This window comes from Rhinolophus hipposideros (genome assembly GCF_964194185.1).
Source record: "Rhinolophus hipposideros genome assembly, chromosome: 21".
Classification (NCBI taxonomy): Eukaryota; Metazoa; Chordata; class Mammalia; order Chiroptera; family Rhinolophidae; genus Rhinolophus; species Rhinolophus hipposideros.
Genome location: NC_138067.1, coordinates 22,567,088 through 22,580,676, shown reverse-complemented (window position 1 = coordinate 22,580,676; position 13,589 = coordinate 22,567,088). Strand labels below are relative to the sequence as shown.

The 13,589-nt window shown below is 49.8% G+C and overlaps 1 protein-coding gene across 2 annotated transcripts in view; it reads right to left on the bottom strand.

The window, feature by feature from the left end:
- The window catches only part of ZNRF1 (zinc and ring finger 1), a 92,846-nt gene that overhangs the window by 6,601 nt on the left and 72,656 nt on the right, over nt 1-13,589 (bottom strand). For both annotated transcript variants that reach the window (XM_081030559.1, XM_081030558.1), the window contains exon 2: nt 7,247-7,342. In XM_081030559.1, the coding sequence (XP_080886685.1) occupies nt 7,247-7,342 (96 nt within the window). The remainder of the gene's footprint in view (nt 1-7,246; nt 7,343-13,589) is intronic.

Sequence of the window (13,589 nt, the reverse complement as noted above, 5' to 3'; positions counted from 1 at the left end):
TAGAGCCGATTCAACACTTTAGACCCCATGCCTGGGAGCTGTGAGGAAAGTCACTCTTAGCTACTTGGCCACCGGGACAATCTGTGGTCATTTTCTCTTAAGATCTGGCCAAGCCAAAGGCCCACCCGAAAAGGGCAAAAGAGAAGAGAAAAAGTAGACAGCGCATGGAGTGTAACCTCAGACTCCAAACATGGTAAGTGCCGATCAAACAAAGGGTATCGTCTCGTTTTTTAAGAGCACTAAATACCGTACATATTTATACATTTGCACATGCATCACTTTTATCATTAAGAAACGCCAATAAAGAAACGTTTACTCTGAAATGCATCAAAGGATAAGGACTGGCGGATGCAGCCCCCGGTACGTGACAGGGCAGGTATGGTACAATGTAGACTTTGGGTGGTGGGTATTTGGGTGTTCCTGGCAAAACTCCTAACTCTGCTGCATATTTGAGATTTTTCATAATAAAATATCAGAGGGAAAAACTCCAATAAAGATGGGAGGAAAGTCTAGCTTTGAGAAGGCAGAGTCATGTTGTAGACCTCCGTGGGCATTTATTTCCCACTCTCTTTGTCTCATCTCTAAAGCAAGAGTTTGGGTACAGTCCTTAGTCTTCTTTCCAGTACTCCTCTCTGTGATTTCCTGGGAGCACAACATTATTGATTCTGAATGAGTGTCCCCTTGCATTTCACCCTACCAATTGGTAGTTCCGTTGTGACCCTAAGGGGCAAGTTAGAATGAATTCCTTGGGTCCCAAACAGCTTTCAGTGCTGGCTGTACTTTCCTGTCCTCTGTGAGCTCCAGGAGGGTCCATGAGGCCCCTCGCCTGCTTAGAAGTGACTAAAATATGGGACACAGAGCCAGCAACGGAGATAAGAGTTGGAGCTTGCTTCTTCAACAGGATTAAACTGGACTCTCCTCTCTTCTCACACTGGATATCACTAGGGGAAGGGGAAGGGATGGGAGCCGCAAGGGTGGTGCATTTTCTTATCTTGTCGTGCACTCAAGGACTCGGGCTTGAGCACATGAAGGTGAGACACAGTCTTTTCTTACTAATAATCGACGGCCATCACACAACACTTTACAGAGCATTTGCACGCTTGGTATAGTGTTGTGCCTTACCAGCCAGCCTGGGTCTGCATGCAGCACTGGAGGGAAGAACAAAACTGTGCAGCTGGCCCACCAGGCTGGCACGCAGCAGGGTGCACATTTCACTGGTACCAAGAGCCCTGGCTGCAAAAGGTCAGCTGAAGGTTCCTGGGATGGGGCTTGGAACCTGACCGCGTGGGGAAGCCAGCAGTGCCCACACCGATACAGTGCCCAGGGAGCAGCATTCTTCCCACGGTGGAAGGCAGGAGGAGCACAGGTCCAGGAACATGCCTGAGTGGATTGAGTAAAGCTTCCTGTCCCAATCCCTGGAGCCCTGAAAATCAGCAGCCCCCAGACGTCCCTGGGAGCCAAGCAGGGGAGTGGAAATGGCTGAAGCTGAAGCTTGGCTATCAACCAGTTCCTACAAGACTTCCACACTCTTCAGATGGGAGCCTGCTGCTTGCTGTCGGAGGACCTCATGCTACAAAGCCAGGGACGCTGGGCCTGGCACAAGTTAAGGCCCCTCTGCAGATGGACACAAATGCCCCTTGGCAGCCCCAGGTTCCCAGCAGAGGGGGCTCAACCAATGCTGGCTGATGAGGACACAGGAATGAAGCTGAGCGGCCTGCCTTTCTCTCACCGCCTCTCAAGCCCCTGCTAAGCATCCTGATCCGCTGTGCAAGGTCACTGTAACGCCCAAGGAGTTTGGAAGCGCGTTTGGATTGGCTGGGGGTGGTGCAAAATGGTGCCAGTGCCTGTCCTTCCAACCAGACCAGGGAACTAAACCAGAGTGGCAGGCAAATCTCCAGTGCCCAAATGGGAGGTATGATGCCTGTCGTGGGGCTGGGGGCGGGAGGTGGGGGCATACTTTTGCTTCCTCCCTAAGACACCAGGGTAGCACTGTTTGTCAAAGAAAAGGGATTTCGGAGGAGAAAAAGGAACCCTCACTTCTTTGGGGACAGTTATATGCCAGGAACTTCACAAAAACATCTCAATGAATCCTAGAGACCCTGTGGGGGTCTTTGGATCAGTTCATGCAGCTGGTAAGTAGCCATGAACCCCAAGCCCAGTTCCTTCCACTTGGCCAGCTTGCTTCCTTTCCTTAAAAGACCAGGCGACAGGGTTTCTTCCTTGGGGCTGGAAACCATCACCGATCTCATAGACAGTTTCAGATCTTTCTCTTTTTGTGAATGTGTGTGAGCAGAGGCCCAAGAAAGGTGGATCCTAGATGCTCAGAGTGAACGGTGGTAGAAAGGTGGTAGAACCTAGATGCTCAGAGTGAACAGACCAGATTTAGGAGCTGCACTGCTGCCCTTCAAGTACTATTGTGGGGCTTAGCTGCCCTGCAGAGAGCGCTGGCTCAACAATCCCCAAAGGACCCCCAGAGCTGCTTGGGGGCGGGGGGGGGGGTGTCGGGAAGCCCAAACAGCTACAGATACATTTCTGCGGGCAGCCGGGAGTGAAGGCTGATGCTATGCAGCTCACAGCCAGCAGCTAAGCGTGGGACTGTACATAATAGGTTTCCCCTTGTGCCTGATGGCAGTCCAGGCCCCGGTGAGAAGGGAGGCGGGAGCCAAAGAGAGAACCCCCAGCAAATGACGCAGAGACACAGGCTCCACCCCCCAGCCTCATTTCCAGCCTAGGTGTGGAAAAGCCTGGTCTTGCAGCCTGTCAGCATGCGCAGAGCTGCCAGCCCAGGCTCCTGGGGGATAGGAAGGGACAGAGCCACCAATGCCAGGACTTGCCAGCTCCCTTACAGGGAAATCTCCAGGCAAAGGGGAGACTTTGGGCAGAGAATTTCCCTACCAGCAATGGCATCCCCACTCCAACACCCTAAAGCTGTGAGGTTTGATCTAATTGTTTTGGAGAGGTGGGAGGCAATGAGGACAGCCCAGAGGGGTGAGTCACTAAAGCGAGCGCAGGCCCAGAGGGCTTCTGCGGACAGAGGCTCCCTACAGCAACGCCACTCGGTCCCCTCCTTCCCAGCCACTCCTCAGCAGCTGCTGGGCGCGCCCTTGTCCCCTCCCTCCTGCAGGAGCAGCACCAGAACAGACACCTCCACAGCCCGACTCAGCCCCTGCCACAGCATCTAACACCAATTCCTGGCAGTGCCCCCTGGGTTGGGCAAACTGCTAGGTCAGGACCTGGCTCCCCCAGGACCAAGAAAAGGCCTTCCCATCCCAACTACAAGGTCTCAGCAGACAGAGACACAGGCCACATAAGCACCATTTACTCAGGTCTGCGGGCTCAACTCAGGGCAAACTAGCAGGAGGCATTCCTGCTTTCCGAGGAGCTAGATTCCTTCTCCTTTAAAGAAACCTTGTGTGACATTTAGCATTTCAAGAGCCCTGAAGTTGGTTGGGGGCAATGACCTTTGCCAGAAAGGAGGGGAGGGCAGTCAGGACCTAAGAAGCAGAGGATGGGTCTGTGCCACCAAAGAAAGCTGAGGGGAGAATCTTCTGAAGCTGTTTTGACAGCCACCAAGCTCTCCTAATACTGCTGGCAAAGGAACCTGCCACACGCCAGAATCTCCCAGGGCCAAGGACTCCTGGGCTGGCCCTAGAACCAGCACCGCCTGCTTTCAATGGACAGTCAGGCCTCTGTCATGTCTCCACCCCGGTATATGACTCTCTTCTAGTCAGAGCAAAATCAGGGCCCTCCTCCCAAGGTTCACTCTGCTAGCTGAGCAATTTGTTGGTCAAAATTTGAGTGCATATTCTCGAGGGCGAGTTCTCCCGGTCTCAGAACCACAGAACAGATGTTGGAAAGGGATAGAAATTAAAAGGCCCATTCAAGCTGACCACATTTACCCAAAAAATAGGTCCCTCCGACTCCTTCCTTATCTCCTAGGCGTCCGTGGCTCAGAGCCACCCTGGCAGAGGAGAAGGAAGAATGCACCAGTGCCTGCTCTGGGGTCTGGGGCCCGCCCCGCCCCCCCAGCGGGGCTGAGCGCCTGCCTGCAGCACTGCTTACTGGCTTCTCATTTCTCTTGAGCACGGGGCAAACCAGTTGAACTAGTCCTGCTTTTCCTAAATTGGGTTTTTTTTTTTCGTTTTTTTTTTTAATCTGGCAGGTGGTTACTGGAGGCCTTCCAACCCATGGCTCAGGCCAACCCTCATAATAAGAAAAATACTACTTTGTATCTGCCTCATTTAGGAGTTTTTTACTTTTTTTTCATTTGGTGGTTAACTAAATTTCATCTTGTATGTAACCGCTGTAAATTTTCTAAAAAATGCCGCAACTGGTGCCAGCAATTACAGAAAGTTTGTGTGTGTGTATGTACAGATGGGAAATCTCCAGGGAGTGGCCAGGTGTTCCAGTGACTCCTCATAAGAAAGGAGCACTTCTCTCTCTTTCCATTAGAAAAGCTTCATCCTGCTCCCTTTTCAGAAAGATTCTGTCTGAGAATGCTACATTTCACAGACTCTTTCTTCTCATTAAAAAACAAACAAACAAACAAAAAAACACTTTTTAAACTAGAAAATATCAAATGAACCCCGGAGGTTGGGATGATGAGAAATCATGGGTAAAATATATTACTGGCAAAACCAAAATAAATATCTAGCGGTCCCGATTGGGAGCTTTGGCCTATGGATCTGAAAGGCCTGTGCTTTGTCTGAACTAGAACAGGCCTCAGACAGCCCCTGAGACATCCACTCTACATACAAACCCCAGGTGTCTAATGCCTTCTTAGCTGGAAGGTTTAGGTGTCTTCAGAAAAGACGCCTCCTTTTCATATTAATAGTCCATACAGAGGGGCCATTGTTTCTGAAGCGACTTCATTACTTTACGACAAATTCCACTGACAGGACTGATGCAAGAAGCCCTCCCTTTGTCTCTGATGGTAAAGGACTGGCTTTTGCTAAAGAGATCCTGGAGTTTAAGCTTCTAGTTTACACACACACATACACACACACATACACACAGTCCTGAGGAGGTGGCTTTTCAATTAGAGGAGGAAAAAAATGGGACCAGAACAAGAAGTTATGTGTCAGGCTGCATGGCCAAGCTTCTTGTCCTCTACGAGGACTCCCACTCTGGGTGTGGATGGCCTGTGCTCAGACTGGGCTGCAAAGCCTGCTCTCCTGTGGAGAAGGTGAAGGGAAAGGATGACCCTCTCCTATGGCTGCCAGCAGGGAGGAGACCTAGGGCAGGACAGCCCGCCCTAGGTCTCCTTCCCCACTTTCCAAATGGGGCCTGTGAGTACTCCGTACTCAGGTGGCCCCAAGAGCACTCTGTCCTCCACAGCTGCCTTTGCAAAGTTCTCCCCGATGACACCAAGAGCCATTCCTCTTGAGTGAGCCCACTGTGAGGCTGCTTTGTGTTCTTATGACACAAGGCAGTGTCTACGGAGATCTCTCCCCAGCAACCCAAGGGACAAAAAGCGGTCTTCATGAGGGCTCTGCACATATGGAAAATAAGTGAACACAGTTTCTGAGGCCATACTGGGGAGAAGACTCCTCTCCATCCACGGTTCCAGGCAGAGACGAGGAATAGAACAAAGAGTTGGAGCAGCCTTGAAGGGACACACTGGTAAGTCTGATGGGAAGCCCAGAGCGCTTGTGAGAACAGACTCAAACACAGTGGCTGTCAGTCCTCAGGCTGTCCACTGGGGAGAAGAGGGGCTTCCTGGACACCAGGGGGTTAGGAAGGGGAGAGAAATGCTGGGGATACAGACAGGGCCACAACCTTTCCTGCGGCTGGTCTTCCAACCTGAGCAAAGGTTACCAAACTGCAGGTAGCTGAGGCAGTAGGTAAGTGGCCTGCCCGCCCGCATCCAAAGTCTTTAGGCTGAGCAGGTAAACAACAGATGAGAGAATAGCAGGATGTGTTTTCAGGACAACCAAGTGGATCACATCTGTCAGATTACTTCGCAGGAACAATCTGGAATCATCAGGCCTCCCCTGGGCTAACGCTGTGTAGGGAAAGGAGCACATCGAGGTCTGAGGGGGCAGGAGCCCAAGGACAGGTCTGTCGAGTCTCCCCAGGAAACTTGCAACATCAGGAGTGGGGTCAAGTGATCCAGGCTCACCTCCTGTCCAGTCCTCAGACTCTCTGAGACGTCCTAAGCACTGCTGGGACTTTAATCCTAGAAGGCAGGTTGGGGTGTACCACACTCGGATCTGCTGCATGTTCTCGGAGAAGACACAGTTCTGTGATGAACATGGTTTGAGGACCGGACTAAGCACACGAGCATGGCTGCCAGAGAGCGGCCAGCAGCACAGTGTGCACAGCGCTAAGAGAAACCAGTCTACTCTGCAAAACGAGGAAAAGAAACCCACGAACGGTCTTGCCTCTTTCAGGGCTGCTGTAATGTCCTGAGCCCTGACTGTGTGACAGGCTCAGTGCTGAAGGGTTTTACATGTAACATCTATGTTATTCTGACAAAAATCCTATGAACTAGGTATTGGTATCCCCGTTTTACAGACCAGAAAAGCAAGGCTCTGCTAAACTGATCAACTTGTCCAGGATAATACAGTCAGTAAGTGGTAGAGGCCGGCTTTGAATTTGGATCAGCTGGGCTCCAAATCATTACCCACAGCAGACCAGGCAGATGCTGACACTCACTTTGTCACAGAGGTGCCATATTAGGGGGACTTGGGTTTCATGGAATCCCTGGCCCGGTTTCCTACCTCCTGTTGTATTCACAGCTCAGCTCTGAGGCAGCCTCCACGGTGGGTAGCAGCATGACCGTGGTGGAGCGACCAGTTGACAGCTCAGTGTTTTTAAGCCCTAAAGGGTGTCCACGTATTGCATTTATACTGCCGTGGAGAGTCAGGGCGTAAGCGCTCTGTGCAAACCACTGGCACAGACTCCTGACCCCCAAGGAGAAGGGGCACTACTGCTGGGCCCTCTGCTAAGAGGTGTGTGAATGGCAGAGGCTCTATCTCCGACCCATCAGATGTCCAAGGAACCAAGAAGGCTGAAGGGCTAACTGAACGACCCAAGCGACTTCCCAGCACCATGGAACTGCCCTTTAGGCCTTCCTTCCTTGTCTCATTCCCTTCCTCTCTGACTGGCACAGCAAGACTCGCTGCATCGTCGGGTTTCCCGTCACCGTTCAGGATTCCCGCCAGAAGGCAGGTGGAAATACTGCCCAGAGCCACATGAGGTTGGGAAGACCCTCACTCAGAGGATGCCCCGGCCAAGCACTTACCATTGTAGGAGAGGCGAGGTTTGCTCAGACACATTATAAAGTGCATTTCCATTTCATCAGAAGCCACAGACTTGGAACAAATGGGGCACTTGAAACCTGAAAGAAAGGAAAACAGGATAAAATGTCTTCTCCAAATATATCCATAAGTGCAAATGCTCTTAAATGACTGGCCATGTGGGGTCAGAGCTGATGTGGAGCATTACAATCTGGGTATGTCCTAGACTTGATTTCTCCTTCATTGAGTCATGCAAAACTTTGTTATTGTATTATAATCCCCAGCTCTCATTTTTTTCATTAGTGCTCTCCCTGTCATATGCCCCTCATTAAAGTTTTTCAGGCGTCACTGACAGCTGAGTTGAGTTTTATTGTTTTAAATCTTTTCCCAAGGTCTAGTGGGCAGTGGAGACAGGGAGGCATCAAATCAGGGCAGCTAAAGAATCCGTCTTTGAATAACAAAGCGTTGAACACCCTTCTACCTTACAGCCCTCAAACCACTCGCTGGACCAGTGGGAGGAGTCCCTACTGTCATTGGCATCTCTACCCCTCCCATGGCTCCGTTCCTCGTCAGCTCATACCCAGGTGGCACCTCCATCCGTCACCCACAGCACCTTGGCCTCACGTGTGACAAAGGAAGCTGTGGTCCTCCAGTGTTCCCAAATGCCATGCATGCCTTGGCCCTATGCCACTGAGAGTGACAGCTGTTTCACCACCCCAGGCTAACACAGGGTTCCATTCCCCAGTGTGGACTCATACACCCAAGGGGTTCCATCAGAACGGTATCAGCACTGCAGATTTCAGGTGAGAATCTTCTGAGTGCAATTCCACTCGGCAAACATAGTCCCTTCATTGATTTTTTAATAAACTTTTAAAAAATATAAATTATTTTCAATTTCCCCCACTTTACTTTTACTGAAATTACTTTCAAATGGATTCTTTTCCAATCTACCAAAAAGATCCAATACTACGGAAAAGTTATTGTGAAGATTTGACCTTTCTGTTCATTTTTAATAAAAATGTTCCATGCAGTTTCACTGAATGTCAGTAGTATCTGTCAGCAACATTTCTGCGAAACAGATAAAAGGCTGAGGGTTCCTGGTGACTGCTAGCTGCTTCCGGGCAGAGGATTCCACACCTTACCAGCGTCCTCCCCTTCCACGGGGCTCGCTCATGCTATATGGGAAGCCCTAGACTCCCACAACAGGTGGTGCTGAGACAGGAAGCAAGCCCACTGCCATATTCCCATGGAGGTCACAGCACTTGGCTTCAAGTCTTCTCCAAACCCTCCCTTTCTTCAGTAACAATGCTGTGAACTACTGGACGACACGAAAAATCCAGGGTCTGTCTGACTGGGGACAAAGTGGGCTCTGGACTCAGAGACACAGTCCCCATTTCCCTGACTCCCCTTCCTGAAAGATCTTTAGCAGCTAAGCATCTCAGCCGAAAAGTCTTAGAAGTACTATGAACCCAAGGACTCTGGCCAAGCTTTGAGAAAGGGCTACATTTTCTGATTTCTGTGTGGTTACAAATTCATTAATAACAAACCCAGAAGACTGAAACAAACAAAGAAACAAACAAACAAAAAACACGGTGAGGCTGACCCGGTGGCTCAGGCAGTTGGAGCTCCGTGCTCCTAACTCCGAAGGCTGCCAGTTCAATTCCCACGTGGGTCAGTGGGCTCTCAACCACAAGGTTGCCGGTTCAACTCCTTGAGTCCCGCAAGGGATGGTGGGCAGCACCCCCTGCAACTAGCAACGGAAACTGGACCTGGAGCTGAGCTGCGCCCTCCACAACTAAGACTGAAAAGACAACAACTTGAAGCTGAACGGCACCCTCCACAACTAAGATTGAAAGGACAACAACTTGACTTGGAAAAAAAGTCCTGGAAGTACACACTGTTCCCCAATAAAATCTAACTAACAAACAATCAAACATGATGGGAAGGGTCCATCCCCACCTTTCTGGCAAAATAGGATCAAATGTGTTGGACTGCTTCTTTCCTAAGCCAGTTTGGAAAGCTACAAACCCAGTGTTACACACTCAGTGAACAGGAGAGTAATGAACCTGAGTCTGGCAGAACGAAGACTCCTTCACCTCTAACCTAAGTCCCTCCGCACCTCTGGATGTGGCGCCATGCCTGTGCACTGCAAATAAATCTCTACTTATAGTAAATAATATTCCACAGCATCACAAGCCATTGGGAGGTTGTCTCATTTTCTCCAGAGCTTGGTTCACCTCCTTCTCTGTAAAATACCAAGGTTTGACAACACTTTGAGTACAGGACACTTCTACTTTGCTGAGTCTGCAGGCTGAGGGCTCAGGGCTGTGAGCAGGCCAGGCCGGATGTGCTCTGGACCAGGTCAGGCCCGGGTCATCTAACACGAGGCTGACACAGTCCCTGTGATTTGTTACTAATAAAAAGCCTTACACCTCGCACATTCCTCACTTTTCTGATAGCTTAGAACACATTCACGGTTATCGCTTATAATAGCACCAGACAATCCTGCATCTGAATCTGATTCCCTGAGTGCAGGAGGGGGAGTCAAGTTATAGCGAAGGTGCTGGGAAGTAAGCCACCCAACAAGGAGGCCTGAGAGGAAATGCCACTGAACATGTATGTCCCAGAAAAATACAAGTTGAGACTCACAGGTTTAGACCAGCCCCCCTCACTGTAGAGATGAAGAAAGAGGTCCCATTGAGGCCATCAGGTCAAATATCTGAGGAAGCTGGGCGAAGACTAGAATCAGATTTCTCAGCTCCAGATCTAAAGTCCTTTTCATCAGGGAAGAGTTGATCACAGGTGTGATACCGCGATTCATAATAAGAAATATATATTTGGATTTTGTCCCATTTCTGGCACAGAGCTCCTAAAACCCTTAAAGTTTCCTAATATTGTAAGTCCAATAACTTTTGGTCGTTTGTCGTCAGTCCCTTAAATGGTTCCAGAGCAATACGGTGAAAGGCCTGTCTTATTAGTCATAACAAGCCCTTTTCGACCACATCAGAGTTTATGTAAATGAGATGACTTCTGGAAAGTCCCTTGGTAAACTGAGGATAGGAGCTGGCTGCCAGGGGAATCAACCAGCTGACCAGAGGGCTGGAACTTTCAGTCCCACCCCCAACCTCCGGGGAAGGGAGAGGCACTGGAGATTGAGTTCAATCACCAATGGCCAATGATTTCATCGATGCCCATGTAATGAAGCCTCTATAAAAACTCAAAAGGACCGGGTTCAGAGTTTCCAGGCTGGTGAACACATGGAGATCCGGGGAGAGTAGCGCCCACGGAGAGGGCATGGAAGCTCTGTGCCCTTTCCCCACATCTTGCCCTAGGCATCTCTTCTTGCACCTAGCTGCTCCTGATATACTTACAGGTATAACCCTTGTAGTAGGTGGAATGATGCTCTGAGTTCTGTAAGCTGCTCTAACTAAGTGAGGAGGGACTGTGGGACGGCCAGTTGATCAGAAGCACAGGTAACAGCCTGGGCTTGGGAACAGTGTCTGAAGTAGGGGAAGAAGTCTTGTGTGACTGAGCCCTTCACCTGTGGGACCTGATGCTATCTCCTGGTAGGAGGTGTCAGAATTGAGTTAATTGCTTGGTGGTACTGGGAAAACATACCTCAGAACCAGGTTTTAAGAAAGAGGTGGAGTGGGAAAAATTCTATCTGCAGAGGAAGTGCCACTGTCATAGGAAGAGATGTACATTCCAGGGCAAGTCGGGTGAACGTCTACTTGGATCACCACTGCCTCTGGACTGGGGTGGGGTGGGGTGTGAGAGGGTAAGGCTCAAGAAATAACTCAGTCCAGTACGTGAGCGGGAAATACCAAGATGACCTGGGTTTTCCGGCCTCAAGATCTTGGCAATAATCTACCCTCTCTGTACCTCAGTTTCCTCATCTGAAAAATAGTCATTCACCTCAGTCTTGCTGGGAGCAAATGAGATAAGAAACCTGACAGCATACTAAAAGGCAGCTAACCAAATGTACACGGTACTCTTATCATCACGAATGGCAGCACGTGACCAGGAGGAAGGAACAGGAGAGCCGGAGGAAGGATCTGGGGTCTGAGAGACGGGGTGATGGAGCAGCAGGACACAGGCCACGAATGTGCAAAGTGTGCTGGGGGTGGCCAGTGGCCACCCTGGTCGGTCCTATCTCTGTCTCCTATGAATGTCCAGAGGACCCTGTCTGTGTATGGCACTTTTCATAATGCCCATGTGGAACCATGGTCCCTGCTGAACCTCTATGGCACCCATTCTTGCACGTGATAATAATAGCTTGCATTTACTGAGTCGCTATTATGGGTAGCCACTGGGCGTTACATGTCTTCTCATTTACATAACATGAGGTGGGTACTAATGTTAACTCTACTTTGCAGAAGAGGACATCAAAGTGAGTCACTTGCCCAAGGTAGCAAGACAGAGCGAGCCAGAGCCGGCACACAACCCCGGGAAGTCTGACGGCCCAGTGTGTACCTTACTCGCCGAGCTGTGCACTAGCACAGAAGTTACATGGCAGAAACAACATAAACGTTACAGACATGGGTATTACTAAATGCTAACTTCAAATCTTCCACATTGGCCCATTTTCTCCTGAAGTACCCACGGTCCTGGATAATTCTATAAACTGAAAAACGAATTTTTTTTTCTGGGAATTCTGTTAATATGGAAGGACAGAGTCCTATTTTCAATTTGGCACATGAGCCTATAGAACTGGTTTTAAGACGCTGAGTTTGCTAATTACCTTTTAAATGGAAATTAAAAGGTAAAGAGGGATGGAAAGACATGGAGAGTTGAGGGAAAAAAACTAATGTGCTTCCCACCTTTTTTCCTGAAAGGTCATCCAGTGATGATGGATTCTACCACTACTGCCCCAATCTTTCCTCATAATCGCCCAGTCATGATTCAGCACAAACAATGCTACAGACGGATAAATACTGTGATCTTTATGAACTATCTGAAGGTTACCCAGGAGGATACCCAGGAAATTTTGATACCATTTTGGAAAGAAATCCAAATTAAATTAAAATCAGCCCTCAACAAAGATAAACCGAAGGTCTGCAATGTCATCCGGTCGACATGATTTTGTTAAATTTCATGAAACCTTCATCAGCACTCAGGAAGCACACATTAAGAGATGCTTGATATTCCTTCATGAGAAAGCGACAGGTAGAATCTCCAGGAGACCCCATCATTGCATCTGAGAGGAGACTCTGTCCCTCGCCCTGGAAGCTGGGTGAACAGACAGCAAGTACACCCAGTTGTCTTCCTCTTTTCCATCTAATTTCCTTTCAGAGGCAGTGCCGTGCCTGCGTTGTCTTTACTATTGGCCACTAACTGAATGAAGAGGCTGAACCTAGTCTGACACTGGCTCCCCTAAGCCCTCATCTGCTCCCATCAGACTGTGGCAGTCAGAAAACTTACCATGTTCCTAGTCCTTTTCTGCCAACCTCTCAAAATGAGGAAGGAACGAATGACAAAGCAGGAGGGGGATTTGTCTGTAATTGTCTGATTCTGCACTGGGTGGGCTCCACCAAGCAAATGCTGCCCCAGGATCCCTCCACCGCAACCAAAAGGAGCTGAGAGAGGTCCTCATGGAGGCTTCATTTCCTCCTCCCTTTCTCTGCCATCAGACCAGCTCAAGGTTAGACAGCCAGAAGCGCTGAGGACAGTTTGATCAGCCAGAGCCCAGCTGCTTCCTGTCTTTCAACAGGATATTGCCTAATTGGGGAAGCCGCTGCTGGAGCAGCGACCAGGACCAGAGTTCCTGCGAGATGACAAGCCTGCACCAGGCACCTGGTACAGGGCTTTGACCCCTTTCCCTGCGGGTTAAAGGGTAAGCCCACTGGTAGGTAAACCCGCAGTGCCCCGAGGAACCCACACACGGTCATGTGCATCAAGCATCACCCTGGGTCGGGTTAATTGGGCCCCTCGGTCTTCACCCAGGCCCTTCTATTTGACTGACAGGGGAACTAAAGAACGGGCAACCGCCTCAAGTTACAGCTCTCCCAATCCTCTTCAACATTTATCATGTGATATAAAGTTTTCGTGCTCTGGGGACCATATATTTCTCATTTTCCAAAACTGCAGCCTTCTCCTTTAAGACCTGATTTCTCGGGACCTGTGCTTTGTGTGTTGCCCCAGTTCCCTCCCTGACCCTCCCTCCTATGCTGAAGCGCTATTTTAACGCTGCCCCAGTTCTGCCTCTGGGATCACCTAAACAGAGAAGAAGCAAAAGAAACAACCAGGGAAAATGAAGCCGTGCCATCCGGCAGGACCTCCTGTCCCCGAGAGGAGGGCAGATGTGGAGTCCTCTCACCTAGGGGCCCAGAGTGTCACCACCCAACAATG